The sequence below is a fragment of the Hyposmocoma kahamanoa genome, unplaced genomic scaffold, assembly GCF_003589595.1.
Source record: "Hyposmocoma kahamanoa isolate Upper Pololo Valley unplaced genomic scaffold, ASM358959v1 277, whole genome shotgun sequence".
Lineage (NCBI taxonomy): Eukaryota > Metazoa > Arthropoda > Insecta > Lepidoptera > Cosmopterigidae > Hyposmocoma > Hyposmocoma kahamanoa.
In genome coordinates, this window is record NW_020653774.1 from 1,039,662 (window position 1) to 1,064,575 (window position 24,914).

The 24,914-nt window shown below is 34.9% G+C and overlaps 2 protein-coding genes across 3 annotated transcripts; one reads left to right on the top strand and one right to left on the bottom strand.

Annotated features, from left to right (window-relative positions):
• The first annotated feature begins 1,213 nt into the window (after window positions 1-1,213).
• Window positions 1,214-7,235, top strand: LOC113229083 (neurocan core protein-like). 2 transcript variants are annotated; one of them, XM_026462576.1, is made up of 5 exons: window positions 1,215-1,548; window positions 1,780-1,923; window positions 2,271-2,468; window positions 6,557-6,802; window positions 6,982-7,235. In XM_026462576.1, the coding sequence occupies exons 2-5, from the start codon at window positions 1,812-1,814 to the stop codon at window positions 7,218-7,220; spliced, it is 795 nt and encodes a 264-aa protein (XP_026318361.1). In that variant the 5' UTR covers window positions 1,215-1,548; window positions 1,780-1,811; the 3' UTR covers window positions 7,221-7,235. The 2 variants fall into 2 exon arrangements, with proteins under 2 accessions (XP_026318362.1, XP_026318361.1); XM_026462577.1 differs by having other exon boundaries at window positions 1,214-1,923.
• A 3,165-nt stretch (window positions 7,236-10,400) lies between these two features.
• LOC113229108 lies at window positions 10,401-15,940 on the bottom strand. The gene is made up of 5 exons (XM_026462601.1): window positions 15,822-15,940; window positions 13,821-13,970; window positions 12,453-12,719; window positions 11,460-11,714; window positions 10,401-10,797 (listed from the first exon to the last, which is right to left on the bottom strand). The coding sequence occupies exons 1-5, from the start codon at window positions 15,868-15,870 to the stop codon at window positions 10,517-10,519; spliced, it is 1,002 nt and encodes a 333-aa protein (XP_026318386.1). The 5' UTR covers window positions 15,871-15,940; the 3' UTR covers window positions 10,401-10,516.
• Window positions 15,941-24,914: the final 8,974 nt, after the last annotated feature.

Consider the following 24,914-nt stretch of genomic DNA (forward strand, 5'->3'; position numbering starts at 1 on the left):
GTCCTTTCATATTTCACTTATTGCATTTCGCCTTTTGGTTGATATTCCTTTAACAGAGTACTAATGGAAGACGTGCATCCCGGAAGTCATCCCAGAACTAATGATGATGATATAATACTGCTTGTACAAAAATAATTTTAAAAGAAATAATATGAGGAAATAACACAAGAACTAAAACAGATTATGTACATTGTAAAACTAGTTTTTTCATATTTTTTTAATATCATACCTTCAAGTGCACCCAAAAGGGAAGGCCACATTATACCAATATAGTGCCAATTCCTTGCTGACACTGGCTCGGGAAATTGGGTGATAGGCACTGTTGCCAATTCTGATACAACCCAGTGGTGAAAATGAATAGAAGTATTAGAAATAATAAACAGTAAGTAGAAATTAAGTTCGTCATTTTGCAGAACAATGAAAAAGAAAAAGTCAAGTTTTATTGAACTCGGTTAATGAAAGAGTGAAAAAAGTAATTTGCAAAAACCAAAATCTAAATCGGTTCACAAATGTCGAAGCAATTTATTTATTTATTTGTTCATGGAAGACCAACAGCTTTAAATATTTATTTATTTATTGCATTGTCACACTTATTAATAATTTATGTACAGTGGTTTGTAAGTGTACATGTGACACCCTGTAAGGGCACAGCAAAGTAGAAAGGGCACTCACTTATTATTAATTATAATGGTTTATTTAATAAGCACAGAAAAAGAAACATGAACCCAGTTACAAGGTTCCACCTATTGTTTCATACAAATCAAACACAAACCATCCATATCCATAATATTAACCTTAGAGCAAAGTCCAAACTCATGGTACCACGATTTCGTTTAACCAAGGTAAAGAACTCTTTTATGGGGAACTGTATACGTTTTTACAATAAGATTCCGGAGCATATACTAACTTTATCATTTCCTAAGTTTAAAAACTACATTAAAAATATTTTGATCGAAAAATCATATTACAAAGTTGAAGACTACGTGTTAGATAAAGATGTATGGAAAGACGACATGGCTCCAGAATCCACACAAATTTGATTCAAAGTGTATTTATTCCATAGCATTTAAGTTCATTTGAAAAGAGCAATCCCTAGAGTTTCTTGCTCGTTCTTCTCAGGGAGGTCAGCGTAGTGAACGAGCAGTAGCTTAACTGTGACATTTGCAAGTGTAAATTTATTTTACTTATGGAATAAATAATCTTTGACTTTGACTTTGACTTTGAAAACATTAAATACACGAACAATAAACAGTATTTCTTAACAACATCGCGTAACACACACACAGAAAATATAAAAAAATAAATACTGTAGAATTAAAGCTCCTCCTTATTTGAAGTTATTACACTGATAACTTAACTATATAGGTGCACATCAATTCAAGGAGTTTATTGAATTATTGAGAATAATTGCAGATGCTGAAACATTGAATACGCAACCTCCAAAGTTTCGACCTGACTACCAATACGTGCCTTCAATAAACGGCTGGCTGAAGCTGCACCGAGTACCTACCAACTGGAATGACGCCTACTTACAGTGCCAGTTCGAAGGTAGGCAAGTCGACGGCGTAACGTTTAAAAATTTTATATAAAATATTGGTTCTTCCTATACCCAGATTCCTCCAAGAAGATTAAAAGAGAAGGAAGGAAAGGAGAAAATGGCTTATGGCGATCGAGCGGCTTCCATGACTTGTACAGAGGATTGTTTAGACACGTATAAACTACTACGCCACCTACCACACTAATAACAATTTCAACACAAAAATATTTTTTCTTCCGCAGGTGCGACCCTCGCGTCTCCGTCTAACGACCCTATGCTGCAAATTATGCTTGACGCTATCGGACGGGCCGGCGGCAGGGCCAACTGTAGTATTTACACCGGCGTTAATGCTTGGTTCTCCGATGGAGTTTACACTTCCATTGATGGTAATAATGTTTCACTTCGCTAGAGCATATCTTGGAGTTTCAGCAGCGGTGTGAAAGGTGTCTTTTTATTAAACCTAACCTACGCATAGTTAAGATCAACGTAATTCAAAATAAAAAGCGTTCGTTTCTAACTGGATTTCTTCATCATTGTTGTTTTTGTATTCTTTCATCAGAAGGTAGCAAATGCTACTTGTAATCACATATGCCAGGCGATGCTACCTTGTGGGTTAGCTTCTTGACGTTGACATCCAAATTCTCTGATTAATAAAATAAATATGATGTTGACATAAATTATGGAGTGTTACAAAGGTATTAGAATGAACAATACACATCATATTCCATTGCAGGTACTCCCCTGTCTGAAATGCCCGTAGAGTTCACGAATTCTCAGACATGCCCTCAAATGGCAACGTCCCCCTGCACTGTTCTATTACCTTCGGGTACCATTGACATCGTAGATTGCAAGCATTTGTATTTTTTCATATGCTACAGAAAGGAAAAGAAGGGGATTCCTAACATCAATGAATGTGGAACTACTGATTCTGGTTAGTAATGTTTTAATCTAGATTAGGGTAGATTTATTAGGTATTTAAGGTAGATTTTTAATCCAAGACGTTTTGCTAGATCAAATGTTTTAGGTATTTACTATTAAATAACGGTCTTACAAAACGTATACGATACACCAAAGGATATTGTCAAACTAATGTGCTAATTTGTTACACGATAGGATGTACTTTACCCATTGACTTACAATTATATGGACGTCGGGTCCGCGCTAAAAAGTGTCCGCACTTGTAAGGCGCTAAAATCGTATACAGAGCGCGACACTCCGCTTTAGTCTTCATTTGTTCTACGGACAGCGCGATACTGCGATGACATAACAATTTAAATTTCGAATAGGTTGACTTGGGACATTTTTTTCGTGGTTTTTGCATTAGACCCGTCGTCCATTTATTTGTAAGTCAATGACTTTACCTAATCATAATATAAAATCCCGAAAACGAGGTAAAATAAAAGTTTAAAACGAATTATTTTATAGACATAATTTTTATATGGGAGTGGAGATAATTCTTTTAAAGTACTACAGAGAACTTGCTAAATTTTAGTTTTTAACTGCAACCCTTTTGGTTTCACTAGGGGCCACTCTACAACCGATGCTGGTGTAGAGTGGATAAAACTTATATATTTGATGCATGGGAAGACTCTCATGATGCTATTGGTTTATTCTGTGACTTTTCCAAGGCTTTTGATTGTGTGCACCATGATACTCTAGTTAAGTACCATGATACAAAGTCAAGAAAATTCCGCCATTATGGAGTGGCGGGCCGTGATCTCGACCTTCTTATATCATATTTGTGTGGGAGGATACAGAAAGTCCATGTGAACGGTACGAGATCATCAGGGTCTGAATCAGTGTGGGCGTCCCTCAAGGTTTAATTCAAGTTCTATTTTTGATTTTTAGTTTATATTGATGACTGACCTAACCTCGTGGAGGGTATAGAGCGTGAGATAGTATTTATCATGATACTTCCTTATTATTCAAAGTTAAACGGCACCAATGTTCCTATGACGATGTGTACAATGCTATATCCAAAGTAGTTAATTGCTTCGCAGTTTATAACCTGCTCCTTAATGAGAAAAAACAAATTGTGTAAAATTTACACTACCCACTGTTGGACAGAGGGACACAAACATTATAGTTAGTAACGAAAAATTTAACCTTGTAGATACAGTTGTATTTCTAGGTATAACTTTAAAATAAAAGTGTAATAATGCTTACCTATGAAATAAAGATTATTTAACTTTGACTTTGGCCCTATAGTTAGTTATTAAATTCACATTTATCCCAAAACGCCACGCCATCGGTTGCCACGTCAAACACCTTAAAATTTAGGTTCGCGTTCAAATACCTCGTTATAGATTCGTAACATAAGCAAGGTGGCGATAAAAAAACAAATGTTGCCACAACTGTATAAAACAAATTCCGAAATAAGTTTCGTGTTGGAGATAGTATCAATCGGAACTGGTGAATGACCATAAGTTGTTCACTAAACTAATATTACGTAACGTCTGATGAGTTAAACCTTAACCGCTCACGCGATTCATGCGTCTCTAGAAGCATACCACACCTAGAGGTGCCGGTGATGATTTTATACCGATTTATCGGATATCGAAGTTATAACAGGTAAAAGAACTAATATTAATTGCTATTTCGGTAACTACCTTAGCAAACCATAAAGTTTTTAATGCCTGGGTCTGTCATTTATAAAAAATAAACAACTTCAAAAATACGTCACGACAATCGTGTGTGTTATTGTTTGGGCTGGTGATTTCGGTGTTTATTTATTGAAAACATACCGTAAGTAGCGTTTTTTAAGTTTACCCTGAATATAAATGTTTATAAACTATACTTTAAGGAGTAATTTCATGGTAAACGTTAGAACCACTCAAACGGAATATTATCATATTTATCCAAGTACACCAAAAATTTCATTACTGCTTTTTAAGTGCGGGATTTGCGGTGTATTACTGCATTATATTTGAGATGTTTTTGTTGTAGTAGTAGGAGGGTATTTATTTAGCAATGTAGAATAATAATTTTTATTTATAAAAACTTGTATTTAAACTGCGAAACCAAATAGCCGCCATTTTGCGGTAGGAGGACCGCATAACGAGTAATCGGAACTGGTGAATGGCCAAAAGTTATTCACTAAAGTAATATTACGTAACGTCTGATGAGTTAAACCTTAAATTCAACTTTGTTACCATTTCGATGATCTAGCACACACTTGCACTAAGTGCATATTGTATAATTTTGTGTGCCAAATGTATTAAATGTCACCTTGCATTGTTCGCATTTATCGGAACGCCAATGTGTTGTCTCTTACTTGTAAAAGCGTCACGCCAAGTAAGCTCAGCTCAATACAGGGCTCCAATAATTGAAATGTTCTTATTTTTTTTAGGGAATTACTTACTACCTACGTTTTTAAATTAAGTAATTTTATTTCCAGAAAAAATCATGTAGTTGCTTAGACACAGAGATACACATTCACATTATGCTGAGAAGATTGGTAAAATTTTAGTACTTGATGTAATAATTGCATACAATTGGGATTTTTTTCATTACCTAAAGTATGTAAGCATGGCTTTCTCTTTAATTAACCGCTAATTGTGTAACAGCCATTGACTTATAAAGTAAATTACTGCCTAATGCAATAAATCAGTTACAGATAGCAAGTTGTATCGGGAATTCGAAGTTAAACTTTTAAATTGCTGTACTGTAAAATTTCCAAAAGTGTAGTTAATACAAGTGTGCGCTAGGTCATTGATTTAAGTAAAGCGATAGGAGTACGATGTTTATACGATGAAGATGTTCACGGGTACAAAACCTCTATTAGGAATAAAAAATCAACCCGATTGTTTTTAAAGAAAACTTGGTTACCTTTTGATTTTAATCAAAAATATCTTTTGTACTTCGAGCCATGGTGGTGCAATAGGCTAGAAAACAATTTTTTTTCTGTAAATGTATGTGCTACAACAACAACAGATTGGTATTTTGACTATGGAGTATGGTTATTAGTTATGAAATAGAAATCAAATTCTAAACTATTAGAATTTGAGGCACTCTTGTTCAAAGAAAGCAAACACAACAATGAACACGTCTACTATTTGATGATAATTTATAAACATCGAGCGACCGCCTTAATTCTGTAATAAACGAGACCGAGACCTCACGGGTTCGGGCTCGGCCTGCGGCGCTTGGTCCGTCTTAAATTACGGAATATGCTTATACTCTTATTTAATTTTATTTGGGATAACAACAGCTATACTTAATACAATTCTAACCTTAACACACGTTTTACGCTTTTTGTAAAGGCTAGTTACAATTAGCCACTAAAATAATTACCGACAGATCTTCAGTGTCACAGCAGCGGTTAGTACTATGTGCGCTTGGTGAGGAGTTTTCGGGTTTAATTCCCGATATGGGCCAATTTAGGTTGATTCTGGTTTGGGTATTCTGGGTATTGCCTATAGATTCATTGTTATTATTGTACAATTTTATACAGTTTTTAAATCATCATAAGTACTCAGCAAACATCACAATTATTAACAGGTAAGGAAATCGATAGTTGCCTCCGTGGCCAAACTGTCACTGGTCGTTTACGTAGAGGTCCTGCGTTCGATTCCCAGACTGGGAGAAATATTTGTCTACATGTACTTCTTTTGTGAGTTTGGCGTAATTTGTGATCGTCTATGTGTGTGTCCACAACATCCGCGATACTGGGTTTCCCTAGGGCGGGGTTATGAGTGTGTGTGGTATTTATTTATTTACCAATTGTGAAATTCGGATCATTATGATGGATACTGTGAAGAAATTTACTATTGTCACTGATATCCAATATTTAATATGCATAAATGTACGCTAATAATTTTTGATTTGGCTGATCACGTGTATATTTATTAAATGTGTCAAATAACGACAGGAAAAACTGGGAAAGACAAACGTTATTTAAATTTAAATCTGCAGAATTGATTTGTAGAAATGACCAGCGGCGATGAAGGAAGGAAGATGTTGGGACTCATATGCAGTTTTGCGAATTAAATTAATAATTATACCTATATTAATTTGCAGAATATAAATACTACGAAACAACGGGCGAATGCTACAAATTTCATCTGCAGCCACAAATCTGGTCAGATGCATACAAGATCTGCCTGGCTGAAGGCGGACATTTGGCCATCATAAACAGCCTGGAAGAGGCCAAGATCTTATCCAGTATTTTTGAGCTGGATACGCCTCGTATCTTGAAACCGAATGACACGACCTACTTGTTTCTTGGATTCCTTAAATTTAACCAATCTTGGGTTACTATACATGGTGAGTATCTTTATTCACACTTGTCGTAATCCGGACTAATATTTGGTGTAAATAGCCATCTTCATTGGTACATAATGATCAAAATGAAATGATACGGCGAAGAATAAATAGTACGATGCAGGTCGCCAACAAATACCTTATAAATACATATCTTTACAAAATTGGCTTATGTGTTTCAGGTGAAAGTCTTGAAGAAGCAGGTTATGCGATGTGGGCTCCACACCAACCAAGTAACTCACCCATAAGAGGCAACCCTGACCAACTTGACCGTTTCGGCAACAGGGAGAGCTGCGGAGCAATGGAGCATGGTGGTCTTTTGAATGATGTTTGTTGTGATTTTCCGTTCGCTTTCGTCTGTGAAAAACATTTAGTTGTTGATGTAATCGAAACAGAGACGCCGACAGTAATAAAGTCTTAAAACTTCGCACAAACGTGTTTACTAAAATACATTTGGTTACTAAAATACATTAGTAACCAAATATTTAACTTTTACCGACAACATAATGTTCTGTCTCAAAATCAATTTGGCTTCCAAGCCAAAAAAAAAAGCACAACATTATTATTATCTAGATTTACAGATGAAGTTAATACACACCTTGATGGTAAAAAACACGTCCTCATCGTGTTGATCGACTACAGTAAGGCTTTTGACACTTTGCGACACGATGTTTTAGTGAGGAAATTAAACAATACGGGAATAAGAGGATTGCCCCTATTGTGGTGTCAAAATTATTTGCAAAATAGGTCTTATTACGTAAAAATAGGAGGTGCTCTTAGTGATGAGGTCAAGGTAACTGAGGGTACGGCGCCGGGCTCTGTGTTGGGGCCTTTGCATTATCTATCATACGTCAATGACATGAACAATTGTATTAAAAAATGTAATATCTATCAATTCGCCGACAATACTTGCCTAATCTCTGCTGAGAAAGACCTAAAAACAGCTGAACGGCAGCTTCAACATGACTTTGATCTAGTAAGCAAATGGTCCCATGATGCTGGACTTGTTATAAATAACGAAAAAACGAAACTGTTACATATACACTCGTGCTACAATAAAACGGTAAGTTCTGTTTCGATCACAGGACATAGTCACCAATGCTTGCACGTAAAATCGACTGACGTACAATGCAAGTGCGTGCAGCTACAGCAGGTAACAGAACTAAAATATCTGGGTGTCATAGCTGATAATAATTTTAACTGGGGTCCTCACATTGATTGGGTTTGCAACAGATTACGGCAAAATATATATTGGCAAAATTTTACATCATACGTAATAGAATACCTTTTAATATTAGAATCACAATGTATACAGCATTGGCTGAAAGTATAATATCATATGGATTAACGTCCTATGGCCGTACATTTTCTTCTCATTTAGAGCAAATATATAGACTAACTAAAAATATCAAAATCATACTCAAAAGATATTTTTCAACACACACAGATACATAATGTTCAGACACTAATTTTTGTCTTAAAATTGTACTCCATAATTGACGTTTATTTACATATAGTAATAATACATATTATTTATAAATACTACATATACTATAAAATATATACATTTAAAATTAAATTTATTCTTTACTTAATGTGCTAACGTTTGTTTTTTGGGGCATCCTGTACACTTGTTAACAGACCGGTTTCCGGACGGGTCGCTCAGTGTCTATTCGAATAACAAAATACTTTGCCGTCTTCACTGTTGTACAAATGTACGCCTCCAAATAAAGATAAAAACAATGTCTACCTACTTATAAGATTTTTTTTTAATATTTTGTATTGGTTTGTTCGTAGCAAGGAATGAATGGCATCGAGACAAACCCAAGTAGGGTTTAACGGTGTTTTACATTATTTATGTATACTTTTTTCTTAAAACAATAAAATAAATAAAAAATAAAAAATAAAAAACTAAGTTACAACGTATTTTGGAACATTCTATCCAGTGTTCCTATTGATAATAATTGTTGTAAAAGCTTCTCTAATTACATACCTATATTTTTGTCTGCAGTGCAGCGATAATCACACAAATTTCAGTAATATAGAAGTGAAAATAATTGGTAGAAATTAACGTGAAATTGACATACCCGATTATGGTTCATTGTTTTTTTATGAATACAAACCGAATATTATTACAAACCAAACGTTGTATTTATTATATGCGATTATTTTCAAAGTTAGTTTCAAATAATCAAGTATAATTTAATTATATTCATATTAACTAACAAGGGGATTATTTTTAGTAATTCAGAGAGTATCTAGAATTGGTAGTCGAAGTATTAGGAACAGTAAAATTACGTCGCACATCGCACGTCCCACGCACGCACGAACGCACGCACGCACGCATACTTTATGTCCTTTGCAAAGAACAAATGTAAATGTTGAGCAAGTATGCCTTGACGTGTTTTTTACATAGCACATTAACTAAATATTTTAAATATTATATATACAATGTGTTGATTTGCATTTTCACCATATTTACAGAGGTCATTCTATATCCGAAACTGAATCCAAATCTATAAAAAACTAAATGAAAAAAGTAATTGTAAATTCCTATTTTTTATTTAATTGCGGTAAACAAATTTGATCCAAAGATCATTGACTTGCACGGTATCGGCACGGTTTCTTCCAATATTCTAACAACAGGTTAATTGACGTGTAGATAATCAAATTGTACGTTCACTAATACTAGAATAATCTTGAATTTCACATATTTTAAGTTACAACACTATTGTAATAACAGTGCCATGTATTGATGCTGTTGTGTCTTCTCCAGCGTTTTCTGATAATTTTGAAGTATTCGCCTGTTCATCATCATTATCGTTGCGATCGAGAGGACTTCTGAGATCCATGTCGCGTTCACGTAGATGTGTGTGTAGTCGAGCAAGAGGTACTTCAAACACACGTGCAGCACCTACACTCCGATCACATGTCCTCAGTTGCCAGGACACCTATGATAAGGAAGATAATTGGTCGAAAGACAAGTTTGAAGTCAGAATGTAGATATTTGCAACCCGCCTATTTGCCGATAGATACTACAGAATGGGAATAGTATAGATTCTACGAGCAGTATATCGATGACGAAATTCAAACAATAATGTTGATTGTACAAATAAAACACAAATTTTGAAAACTGGAAGAGGTGTCTCTGATTGACTATAAGTGAATTAAAGGTGTAACAGTCACGCTACAAAGTGGTTGTAATAAGAAAAACTGTAAAAAATGTGTGATTTTTCTGTTATGTGCGAAATAGAAGCTGTTTCACCGAATTTCACGAGCCTGGAAGTGAATATGTTAATCTCTTAAGTTCGTTAAAAATTTTACAATTTTATAAATGTTGTAAATTAGTTTAATAGTAATAACGTCTAAATGATAGAAGTAATATCTCGTTTTTTTCGGAAGAAATATTAATTTTTTTTGTTCGTTCTTTGAGTTCAAGTTTAATAAGTACATTTTGTATTTTTTTATTTATATTCAATAAATAATATTTTATTCAAGTATTCATTTCAGTTAATTGCTAATTAGTGCACTTACCAGCATTCAAAACGCTTATATTCTTTTAAAAGGACATCTTAATATAGTCCCATTGTGAAAATCTGGTTTACCTGAACAAATTTTTTTTTCAATGTGTTTCCCATAAGTTTCCATAATATTAACAATTCCTGAAAGTTTCTTAAAATATTCTAAAAAAGGTCTCTTGTCACACAGGAGGTTAAGTCATACATTATTTCCACCTAAAATACTTCTAAGCTTCTCAGCCTTTTCACTTCTATCCAATACTGTAAACATATCATTTTCGTCATTCACAGCACTGTTATTATTCTCATCACAAATTATTTCATCTGTCCTTTTCTCGCATATAAACAGCATCTCTCGCATGCAAGGATCATCGAATAGTTTCCCGTTTCTACCCACACTACCACAATATTCGTTTCTTGCAGCGTTGTTTGGTTCACCTGGAGCAAACATAGCATATCCTGCCATGTTTAAGGTTTCATCTGTAAATATATATTTTTTAATTTAGGTGTTTATAAAGAGAAGAAAGTTAGACACAAAAAACCTTGTTTGGTTATCTTCATTTACTACTTTATAGGGACGCAATTTGCATAATTAGGAGTTTCTGGCTTTGTGTTAGTCGTGTGATAGCGTAAGGACATTGCTGACTGCCGAAATTTATAGCTCAAGAAATAAGAAAAAATCGACGGTACGAAGAAATTACGCAACATGTGATTAATGGCAGACGAATTGTGCATAGGCACACGGACGTTGTTTGCGATGCCGCGATGTTTCTGGGATCAACCTCAACTCCACCGTATGTGGTATAACGATAAATTATCGGTACTTGCAGTTTTTGTATTGTATTTTAATGTTAATGTATTTTGGTTCTATTTTAAAAGGGTAAAATATAATGTATGTTATAAGTTTTGTTACAAGGTAGAAGTACTTTTTTGTAAAAAAGTGAGGACGTAGACTCTGTAAGAAATTGTCAGCAGTGTTGGTAAATGCCCCATGCATTTCCAGTGGTTTTCTCATTGCCATTGTGTGTAATTACAATATAATTATCTGGATTCAATATCGTTTCAGCATCTATGATTAATAGATCGATACGATACACTTTGCATTGTAGAATTATAATATGTTTTGCCAAACGAAAACTTACCATCAATTGTAATCCAACTCCGTCCACTATCCAGTGACCTGAATCCAAGGAACGCAGTATCCAACCAGATATCTCCAGGAATTTGGTCAGCTGGATTGTTTTTGAAAATATCTATGATGACCTCGGCCTCCGTTTCACTGTTTATGATGGCAAGTTGACCACCTTCAGCTTTGCAGGATGCCCCTGCTACGAACCAATTTCTCTTGTTCTCGTGGAGTTTGTAACAATTGCCAGTAGCATTGTACATGTGATAATCTGCAAATCATGTTCCTTGAAACTTCATAAAACATGGACCTTTTCCAAGACCAATTGAATGAGCCCAAACGCGATAGTTCTGTTAGAACTAAGAGCCTTGGTTTCAGCATCAGATCAAGGTTGCTAAATTATTAGAGACTCGATGATTTTAGACAATAAGCAAAATAACAAGCCGATCGATTAAGTGGAAGTAAAATAAACATTGATTTAACGGTTGCTCAGCACATGTTCATCAAACATAGCTAAGAATTATCTCGATTAAATTAGTTTTTAAATAAAAAACTGCTTTGAGATCAATTTATCCCTTTGAGAGCTACAATACCGCAGCTGATGCCACAGATGCAATGGCTTTAAACTATACCATAAAGCACTTAATTTAGGCGTGTAATACGCCTGTTAAAACTATATATGTTATAATTGTTAAACAAAGATTGAACACTTATGAAAAAAACACCCACGATCCGATTGGATTCGAACCAACGTCTGCCAGCAAACAATGCCAGACGCTATGCCAACGAAGCCATGAAACGAACCAACGGACCTCACGAAGTTTGCCACATAAAAAAAAAACAAAAAATATAGGAAGTAATACTATTTTTTCGAATCTAAATCGCGTATTGTCCCTCGGTCCCATGGTCACGGCTGACTGTCGGCAGTTCAACCATTCCTATGTACACTTTCATCTAACATGCCACAAGGTAGTCATTATTATATGTTACGTGAATTGTGGGAACTCACCTTCATCAACAGTACCACATTCATTCAGCAATACAGATTCAAACTTCTTCTTATGACAGATAAATGGATGCCAATCACTCGGCTGTGCCCATTGCATCAACCCTACTTCATCAAGGGTCACACCCATCGGTTTACTTGTCACAATTTGATTTGATTGCCTGTTGTGCATCATCATACCTGTATGTATCCTTGAAATGGAGACATCTCTCATTAAGTGGACTGCTGTACTCAGTATGATTTCGGTGTCGGGATATAAAATACTGGATCCTGAAAATAGTGGCGTTTAGAACAGCCACAAGGAGCGAGGATCCAATTATAATTGTACACAATATTCATATTAGGACAATGTGTAATGTAAAAGGAAAACTTTAAACAAAACATGGACGTTATTTTTTGCTTATACGAGTGTACAGTGTTGTTTTGAAGCACTTAACACTATGGGAACATAATTTTTTTTTGTTGAATTTATTCATTGGCTCACTGGCGTAGAGTCGAAATGTCGCGTCATGTTTTTCGCCTATAGCATATTCATCTCTATTTCCACACTATTAAGGCACAAGGATTCTCCTTCGCACGACGACACTTGTTTCGCACGTCGCTTTGCGTTTGAGTGAGGCGATTCGCAGTGAGGCGTCTGACGCTGTCCACACTGTGATCCGGGCGCGCTAATGCGAGCGTCGTCATGCGTTGTAGTTGAAAAACAGGACGCGACGCGATGCTTTGACTATGCGCCAGTGTGAGTTGAGCCTATGATTAATTTTAACGATGCAGGAGAATATCGTATTGCGATCTACATGTATTTTGATGAAGGTCTACAATACTTCAAACAGTCCCCGTGTTCCTTGCTGGCTGAAAAATTAAGTCTATAAATCCAATACACTCGTGTACACAATATATATCAACAGATAACGGTGTACATTTCAAGTGTTACATTGCTTGGTAGAGAGACCGATTGGACACAATTGAAATGCGATGCTGGAGAGCAATGGAGGGAACCAGTTGAAAGGAAAGAACCAATGTTTGTGTTAAGGTTAGGGCAGAAGAAAGAATAACTTATTAAAGACAATAGAGAACCGAAAAGGCATTTGTGCATCTGATGCGTCAAGACAGGTTTTTTAGAAGCTTTATACCAGAAGAAAACCAAGACGAAGCTATTTAGTTCAGTTAAGAGAAAAGTTAATGTCGTTTCGTGACGTATCAGGAAATCGAAGTTAGGGCGCTGTACAGAGGTATTGTGACACACAATAAAATAGATTTAAAATATTGCTATTACTTCTGTAAACAGTAGAAAGTAAATTGGCAGATGTTAAAAAATTGTAAAGTTACTTTTACACTTTTGGTATTCGTAATAATATTCTAAGGCAGTACCTTCACTTAGGCAGACGGCCTGGGCCTCAAGCCACGTAGCTGGTTTTGCGTGGAGCTTGAACCACCCTTCGGCATCAACGAAGTAGGTGTAGTCGCATCTGAATGTCGGTCTATGCTGTGTGATTGAATGAAGAGGTACTCCTTGAGCTTCTGTAAATGGAATTAAAACAAATGAAAATAAACCTTCTGTTCTAACGCCAAAAATAGCCAAGGAGATTCAGAAAAGCTGAGTATGTAAATCATCGACGACGAATGAATAGATTAGTCAACGAATGTGATATTTTTATTACCTACTCGTTAAACTCGCTAAACTCGTGTAGGTAAACTTTAGGATACACAAATATATTCTAAATTTAATAAATCTACTGAATATGAATGCTTAGGCGATCACCACACTCCTATGCGCCACGCAATTGAGTGCGGAGATGCAGTTCTGCGTTAACACTTGATTTGCTACGCGCGAGGGCAGCGATATTGCGGCCCGCTCCGTTTAAAGACTGAGCAGGCGCAAGTCTAATGTGCTAAGTTACTTGCGAATCTCATATGACATAATCGTTGGCGAGATTTTAGTTCTTGCTTGAATGTAAACGTTAGGATATGATAATCTTATGGCGATTATTGCTTACGATAATCGCGTACGATTTTTCGCCACGAAGCGTGCGATAAACTCTCTCCATATAAATGGGCCTTTACCCTGCGTCTCGTCGCGCGTGAAAGGCGCGCGCGCCGCATTCCCACATAGAGAAGCGGTTTGTCAGTGTGTTGCATGGCGCAATTTTTCTATACGAACCCTCGAGATATTTCAATACAAAGTTAAAAAACGCACCTTTGCACACCGTTGCGTGTCACGAAGCAGTGTGAAAGAGGCCTTAGCGATACTTCGGGGAAGAAAAGGCGTAAAAGTAAATTTTTATCAAAAATAAGCCTATATTAGTTGGGATCAATTTTCATATTCCTTTTGTCTGCTCTAAATTTAGTTAATTAGTTAACGCCATATTGCCGAACAAACCATCTCCAATTTACAGGAGTACTAGGTTAGAGACCCTTCACCAGCGTCAATATGCAGTATCGGGGGCCCGGTGTGTCGGGTGTCTGGATGCTAAACTTCTACCTTCAGTATAAGATCATATTTTCGCTTCCTAAATGAAAGAAGTAATCTAACCTCTATTTAAAGTGTGTAAATTCCTAAAAATGACACACTTTTTATATTTTTTTCACTCACTTAAAGTTCGTACTTATGCTGGATGTAGGCTGCATAAAATAGGATTTTATGCTCTAGTGCATAAAATAAAATCGTAGTTTAAGACCGAGGCAACAGCCACGCACACTGGAACTTTATAACATAAGTTTTACTTTTATTTTTTAATCCGTGTTATATGTCTAATTGTTGTATTTTGCATTCAATTTTAATTAAATAATCGTTTATTTGTAATATTGCTGTTTAATTTCCTCGCAATCCAAGTGAAAATCAGAGTGTATAACTCGAGCATATCGGATATAATATCGGATGCAAAATGACGCGTTTTCGTCGTATTCGTTCTACATTATACCCGCGGCACAATAATAAGTGTCAAATCACATGATTTGTGAAATAACTCCACTACTTAGTCATGATTATTAAATACAAAGAAAAAATCCTTCCACTCGACAGGACTCAAACCTGCGACCACAGGATTCCGTCCGCATTGCTTTATCACCCGAGCTACAGGTCGAGTTTACTACGTCGACGAATTTCTTCTGTGTCTATCGTAGATCTCTGCGTTGAGTTTTCGACTTTAGACACCATAGCGACATCTGTGAGACATTTTTTAACCTTCTCACTTAGCCGGTAACTTTCCAGTTACCACAAGCTGACTTTGTTGTCGCTTTATATGGACATGTGTTATGCATTTGTTTTATTTTTTGTGACATAATTCCGACTATTATCTAAGTAACTCGTACATGCTTGTATAACGGTGTCCAAGAACTTTTAAACAACAGAATCAAGTTAAAAAAACTTACCCAATAAAGCAACTCCAAATAAGACGCATATAGGCCAAAGTAAACGCATCGTCGTTAAACGGCACAACAATCTACACTACATAATTATTATACATAACATTTCAACTAATACTGACCTCTAAATGGCGTTACGTGGTACTTGAACATAATTTTATACAATCACGTTATCCGTGAACTGTTGAACTTGATATCTTGGGTAAAGAGGTGTTTATTATGATTTATTTTATTTATATTAATTTTATTTTATTTGGGATAACAACAGCCGTAATACAACATTAACCTTAGCTTCCTTTTATAATAACTGTTTAGTTAGGATAATTACAGTTATCCACTAAAATTATTCTAGGGTCGGACTAAAGCACGTAAGCAAAATTATAATAATATTTGACAAATATAAATATTAGACAACATTACATGCGTTGCTCTGATCCCACAGTAAGTAGCTAAAGTACTTGTGTTAATATGTAATATAATGTGTAAACGACGGTACCACAAACACTCAGACCCGAGACAATATAGAAAAGTCAGTTTTCTACACTAACCCGGTTGGGGATCGAACGCGGGATCTCAGAGATGGCGACGCTATGAAAACCGGTATGCAAGCCACTCGACCAAGGAGGCCGTGAAATTAATTTATTATTTCATTAATTTATAACTTCACATCTTCCAACATTATAGACATCACAAATTTTTTTTTAATTATGTCACTATATTAAAAAATGAAGCTTTTATTGACGGTAGATGTATGTGTTACGTGAAAATATCAAAAATAGAAACAAGAATAAAAAATAGAAACAAAATAAAAATTTCATAAAGCAAAATGATAACAATAAAAGAAAAACGAATAAAAAAGAACACTGAAATGGAATAAAGACATTATATACATACATTACATACAGTTACGTAAATATCTACATTTATATTAACACGCACGTACATATTAATAAAGCTTATAATTATAAATATAAGATATGTATGTATACTATACACAACACGTTAAACATTATATATATCTAACAACATTATATATTCAATACATATTATAACATTGTTATATTATATTCTAGAAATATGAGAAACAAAATGGAAATCACAAAGCCTTTATGTGGAATTTCGGAAAAAAGAATCTAGAATTCAGTATTTGTATCTTAACTATAACAACTTTGAATGTAATTTGATCATTTGTAACTTATTCTATGCTATTAAAATTTGGTGACCTCATGGAGGGGGAGCTCGATACCCGGTATCACTAATTCGTGGATATGAACGTTTCTAAAATAGTCCTGGTTTAAGAGTCGATACTAACTACCTCAGCTGAATTTAAATTTATTCCCATACTATTACGATTGCTTTTGCTTTGATCGAGCGGCGGGACACTGGCTTTACTTCAGAATTCATTTTTTTTACAAACATAGTTAAAGCCTTAGAATAATAACGCATAGAATGATAGTTTCATATCAAACGAACTGTCACAAGTGAGGCAAAAATCAAATTCATGTAGGCTAGTTTTAATAGTAGGTTAATTTTCGGTTTTAGTGAATATTTATATAAAAATACAACGGCACGGTATGCAAGAAGACGTCGGTTCGAATCCGACCGGATCGAAGGAATTTTTTCTGAGTGTTCGATCTTTGTATTAATAATTATAACTAGTGAGGTAATTTCACAAAAAATTATTGAATATCAATTCAATAACAATTTAATTAGTTCGTTCGGAACAATATAGCCGAATTTAAATTTGTGAGTAGTTCACGTCGCAACAATCAACTGGTACTTCCTACATCAAGACTGGAGCTATTCAGAAATAGTCCATACTACAGAGCCATTTCAATATATAATAAAATACCCCTCAATATTAAAAATGAAATAAATAATAAAACTCTCTCGGTTAAATTAAAAAAATACTTAATTGAAAAGTGCTATTATTCTATGCATGAATTCTTTAATGACAAATAAAAATTTATTCGATTTTTAAACATTGAGACATTGACTTCATTTTGCGATCTTATCTACTATGTGATTTATAAAAGTAAAAATAAAAGTAATAATATGTATTCTTATATAGTCATTATTAATATTCCAATTTTAAAATTAAATTATGTATAAAATAAAGCCTATATGCCTAATTGAAATACTTGCTCTTATAATTATTACTTTTATAATATTTTAAGATGTAATTTATAAATGTAATTGCAATGCCCCAACAGGGCTTATGTACATATTGACATTGTGTTGTTTTTAAGATCTTTCTCATCAAAATTGTACATACTGCAGAAATAAATAAATAAATAAATAAATAAATAAAATAATGTCCTAAATGTTTCTATATATTTTTTCCAAAGCGATTGAATCAACACTTCCATTGTTATGTGGAATCAACCAAAGCCATTTGAGGATGTATAGGCTCTTAAGTGTTCTCAGTAATTACGTTGTTTTAGTACTGGGTATTCCCTAGTTTGATATCATTGTGGTTATTATATAAAAACGATTCGTAACCATCATAATATTTTGAGAAATTGATGATATAATCATTTATGACTACACAGAGCTTATCGTTCTTACCGTTTTTGCTCGAACTTCAAACCACTTAAGCGATATAAAACTGATGTCCGTCTGTATGTCACGACTCAAAGTCAAAGTCAAAGTTTATTTATTCCATAGGTAAAATAAATTTACACTTGAAAACGTCACATTTAAGCTACATTTAAGCTACTGCTCGTTCACTACGCTGACCTCCCTGAGAAGAACGAGCAAGAAACTCTAGGGATTGCTCTTTTCAAATAAACTTAAATGCTATGGAATACACTTTGAATCAAATTTATGTGGATTCTGGAGCCATGTCGTCTTTCCATACATCTTTATCTAACACGCAGTCTTCAATTTTGTAATATGATTTTTCGATCAAAATATTTTTAATGTAGTTTTTAAACTTAGGTAATGATAAACTTAATATATGCTCCGGAATCTTATTGTAAAAACGTATACAGTTCCCCATAAAAGAGTTGTTTACCTTGGTTAAACGAAATCGTGGTACCATGAGTTTGGACTTAGCTCTAAGGTTAATATTATGGATATCTTCTTTCTTATTGAAATTATGTAAATTTTTACGGGCATATAAAATCATTGAGTAAATGTACTGTGATGCCACAGCCATGATACCAGTCTCCTTAAACTTTTCTCTGAGAGATACCCGAGAGCCTAGACGGTACTGTAGACTAGGCTCTACTCTATGAGTAGAATCACTGGCTGAGTGAATAGATTTGTAAATGGAATGCTTTGAAAATGAAATGTAAGAAAAGATCTTGACATTTTGATTATTGATTTGTAACCTGGAAGTGAAATCATGTAAAATGGTGAAATAAACCAAAGTTCTTAAGATAATCCCAGTTTATATTCTTAGAAGTACCTCTCGCTACGCAGCACGAGCTACCCCATCCATTACAAGTTGGTGGAATGCGCCGGCTTTCAAATGATAGATGAGAGAATTGCGATGTGAAAATTTTATATATTTTTTTTTTTGAAAAATCTGGCATTGGGAGAAGTATAATATAATTCAAGCTTTCAAATGGTGAACACAAGCTGGTGAATGATGGAAAAGTTCCAATGAAGAGAACTCCGTTGGAAAATTTTTAATATATTTTTACCAAAAAAATCACCAGGAAAGCGTAACAAAAGGTCGTAATTTATATTTTTACTTATTTAATATTGTTTTATAATTGATACAAGTGAAAAGTGCACGAATAAAATATGTTTGGTATGTCGACACAAAAGTTTAATGGATTCAACGACGTAGATGAGTTTTTGAATCAATTTGAGACCATTAGTATATTAAATAATTGGTCTGATGTGCAGAAGAGATACGTGTTTGCATTGTATTTGGAGGGGCCAGCTCTACAATGGTACAAAACGTATTTTTCTTCATACATGACGTATGATGTGATTGCACAGAAGCTAAGAGAGGAATTTCCCTCACAGATTGATTACTCCCGTGAATTTTATTATAGGCGACAGGGGCCTAATGAATCGCTGATAAGTTATTTTTATAGTTTAGATGAGTTAGCGACGAAAGCGAATATTCAAGATGTTCAGTTCATTAAACATTTCTTGAAGTCTTTGTTACCCAATTTTAAATGGATGCTGGCTAGTAATTTGTATTTATCTAAAGAGGAGTTGAGAAAAACAATTATCCAAGTAGATGATATATTTAATCACAGTTATAGTGTGAGTCGGGAAGATATTGTATTGCCAGTATATTGTCATATGGAACACTCTCACTGTTGGCAAACACAGGGTGATTCTGCACCGATAATTAGACCCGAGTCTAAGCAGTCGGAATATCAAGTGCCACGAGCACCAGTCGTGCATCAGGATACGCCAAGTCAAGGGTATTCACAGGCACATAGTAGTGGATCTTCGTCGGGATCTCCTCAACGTGAATGTCAGCAAAGCGCAGCTGAACATGTAGAAAATTTGTCTAGAATTGATAGTTTTAGTGTAGATAGGGCCTTTTATATCTGTTTTTATTAATTATGTATGTTGCGAGGCGTTGGTGGATACTAATGCTTCAGTTTCCGTAATTTCTCGTTATTTTGCGGAAAGGTTGCAGTTGCGTATCGATGATACTCCAAGTTTTCCATTACGTACAGTGGGTGCAACGCCAATAAATGTGCAGTCGTCCACCAAAGTGTCGTTAATGATTAATGGGAAGGAATATCCTTCGAAGTTGCTGGTTGTAGACGATCTTGAAAATTATTTAATTTTGAGTCAAGATATTTTGAAAAAATATAATTTCGAGTTGTCAAAAGTGGATATTGACAATAAAATTTCTTCTTCTAAGTCCATGACACATATTGGATCAAAGAAAGAAAAGTCTCCTTTGAAACCGATATCAAAAAGTTTAGATAGCTTCTCGGTTTTGCCAGAAATGATAAGTAATGTTGACGTGAGTGATAAGACGTGTCAATTACGTCGAGATTGTGATTTTAATAAAAATAATTATAATTATGCTTTGCCGAAGATAAATACAAAATATAATTCGGAAAGCAGCATTTTTAAACCTATTGTAAGTAAAGTGGAGAATTTACAAGGCGAATTTGTAAAACGAGCAGCTTTGATGAATTCTCGTAAAGAATATATAGGTAATATTCAATCGCAACGGAAGCGAATGTTTGACAAGAAAGACAGAGTTGCTTTGTTATCTAAGAGGTATGTTACGAGAAACTTAGGATAGTATATCAGTTGACTAGAATTAATTGTATGGTGAGAAGTTTAGGTATAAATAGGGATAGATTAGGTAGGCAGAATTTACTGCATGCGAGTAGAATGAAAAAGTTTTATAAAAGATAATTTAATGTTTTCTTGGTTTCTATTAGGTTAATTAATCTTTTTTATTTATTTTTCATGTGGAACCACAATGAGATTGTCCAGCAATGATTGATGATTTTCCAGCAATGCAGACTTGGAAGGACGGGAGGAGAAGATACTCTATCAAACAGATAAAACTTACTTCGCCCCTTTTTATTTTTTTTTAAATTTGATAGATATATTGTCCTGTATATGCGCATAGTTCATGCTCACCCTCCCAGTTGAACAAGGACTGTCTGCATTCGGGGAAAATATATTTATTTAATTAATTAGGCGTCTTTCATATGGGATACCCCCATCCCATATGTATGTTAGGATATGTTGTTAGGGTTATATGTGTGTTGGTTCTTGTTTGTTTAGAGAAAGTGAGAAAAGCTGATGGAACGTGATAGCTGCAGGATGAGGACTAAGGCAGCTGGGAGATCAATAGTGATGTAACCCAGTGATCGTCCGATGGATGTTCAAGCCTGTGTCGTCGTTGTGGCAGCATGCACGTTGGAGATAGCTTAGGCTTAGACAGTTAGGAACTTGTAATGGATGGGGTAGCTCGTGCTGCGTAGCGAGAGGTACTTCTAAGAATATAAACTGGGATTATCTTAAGAACTTTGGTTTATTTCACCATTTTACATGATTTCACTTCCAGGTTACAAATCAATAATGAAAATGTCAAGATCTTTTCTTACATTTCATTTTCAAAGCATTCCATTTACAAATCTATTCACTCAGCCAGTGATTCTACTCATAGAGTAGAGCCTAGTCTACATCCCTCTTCCTCACAGCTGAAGGGGTGAATATCCCTAGCTGGTGGTCTACCTATGATAGGTAACTTACATCAGTGATCAGCCTTTACTACAGGCTAGCCACACACTGCTCGGAAGCTATCATCTTATCAACAAGTAACCACCGAGGAGGCTATGGCTTTAGTCTGCCAAAAACCTATCCAAAAAGACAGACCATGACCTCGACGGTACACAGAACGAATCGCTCGTTTTTGCAATACAACTATGGTTTGAATATCTGCCGCTTTACCCCACATGAGAATCCCGTAGGACATTATACTATGGAAGTAACTAAAGTAAACTAGTCTAGCAGTACTAACATCGGTAAGCTCACGTATTCTGCGGACTGCGTATGCAGCGGAGCTTAATCTGCTGGCCAGGGACGATATATGTGGAAACCACTGAAGTTTACTATCTAAGGTCACTCCCAAGAAGACTGCTTTATTAACAAGGTCTAACTTCTCTCCGTTTATTTCTATGCTTGGACTAGTCGATTTTACGTTAGGTAATTCAAATTTAACACATTTTGTCTTCTTGGCATTAAGCAATAAATTGTTAGCATTAAACCAATAAACTACCTTAGAGAGGGTATCATTAATACGGTCATAGTTAATGTCATGTCTGTCTGTTTTAAAAATCAAGGATGTGTCATCAGCAAACAACACTATTTCGCAATGGTCCTTAACAAAGAATGGCAGATCATTAATATAAATCAGAAATAAGAAAGGTCCAAGTATTGAGCCCTGCGGAACACCCATTTTTACTGGAGAACCAAAAGAAGTCACTCCATTTATGTCTACTTTCTGAATTCTACCGTTGAGATATGACGAGACAAGTTTCGACGCCTTGCCATTTACACCGTAATGTTCTAGCTTCCTATCTTCAATCAATCAATCAATCAAATCATTTATTGCTGTAAATGTGGTAAGTACAATATGATGGTAGTGTTACAGAACGTTGTTTCACACATTTAGCCATTTATGACATGCAATATTTAATTATAAAATTCGTTAAATTATAAAAAATGGCGACTTATTCCAAGCATGCGAAAATATGTCAAAATTATGAAATTAATATAATGTCCCTAATTTAAATCATTCTTACAGATAAATAACTCAATTCATTATTATTATGTCCTTAATTTAACATACTCCAATAGGTAATCACTCATATATGTTACATAATTCATTGTCGTAGTCAATACCATAAATTCAATATATGTCAACGTTCCTCAAAAAAATCAGTCAATTTGTAATAAATTCTGTCTTTAAGCCATGCAATAAGTCTCTTTTTGAAAGTTTGGTTTGGTAGCATTTTTATATCCTTTGGTAGAGCATTATATATTTGGACACACATACCATTACATTGGTTTTTGTAACTAGATAGTCTAGGTTTACTGTTATAGACCAGTCTATTAGGGTCTCTTACATTTATACTATGGACATCGCTAATTTTTTTAAAGAGGTGAAAGTTTTGTTTAACAAACCATGCCACTTCAAAGATATACATACACGGTAACGGCAAAATTCCCAAATCCTTGATCAAAGGTGCGCAGAATTCACGTGGCGGGACTCCAGTCATTGCCCGAATACACTTTTTCTGAGCTATGAACAATTTTTTACAGTCAGTTGAGTTACCCCAAACCAAAAGTCCATACCTAAGCAGGGACGCAACGTAGCCATGATAGGCAACCAAAACTGTGGGGGGTGATGCTACATTTCGCAACCTCCTCATGACATACACGTAACGGTGTAATTTGTCTATTAGGGACTCCACATGCGGTGACCAGTTGCAACTACTGTCTATTTCCACGCCTAAGAATATAGTTGAATCTGCTTCCTGTATACTGACATTTTTGTAGTGTATATTTAGTTTCATTTTGTTCTGCCGTTTTGTACCAAATTGAATGAATTGTTTTAGTTAGATTTACAGTCAAATTATTATGATTAAGCCAACCCATTATTAAATCTATTGTACTGTTTATGTCTAATTCGTAATTATTTAAGTTATTTTTGTATGGAACTACCACTGAAATATCATCCGCAAACAATATGCATTTGTGCTGTGTAACATCGGGCAGGTCGTTTATGTAGAGCAAGAATAATAGCGGACCGAGAACGCTAATAAGAGTATTATGATCAACGCAATCAAATGCCTTTGAGAGGTCACAAAAACACCAATAGCGTTCTGGGACCTTTCCCAAGCATCAAAGATGTGTTTTAGTAACGCTACCCCCGCATCGCTAGTCGATCTACCACTAGTAAACCCGTATTGTTCACTATGAAAAATATGATTCCTACCGAAATAGGACAGTAATTGAGTTAGCATAACCTTTTCGAATATTTTACTTAAAGCTGGTAAAATTGAAATGGGCCTATAGTTGCTAGGATCAACTTTCCTACCGCTTTTGAATAAGGGAATAACCTTGCTGTATTTCATTAAATCGGGAAAAACACCTTCGTCAACGCACCTATTGAAAGCTACAGCTAACTGTGGGGAAATGAGATTAATAACTGAGTCTATAACTGTAGTTGATATGCCCCAGAGATCTTCAGTTTTTTTAACATGTATTGACTTAAAAGCTTTTATGATGTCTTGTGGATTAACATGACGAAAATTAAATAAACTGCCACAAACGTTAACATTTTCTTTTAGGAGATCAATAGCAAGTGAAGGGGTGGAATTTAATGATTTTGTAGTGTTCACAGCAATTTCCGAAAAGAACGATTCAAAAGCTTGGGCTACTTTATCTTTAGATTTTATAAGTTTGCTGTCTAATTCTAAAACTATATCTCTATCGTGTAGTTTAACCCTGCCTGACTCTTTATTTATTATGCTCCAAGTAGTTTTAGATTTATTTATCGATTGTCTAATTTTGTCGCTGTGAAACTTAACCTTAGCAGCTACACAAACTTTTTTAAATATTTTCGAATAAATTCTAACATATTCT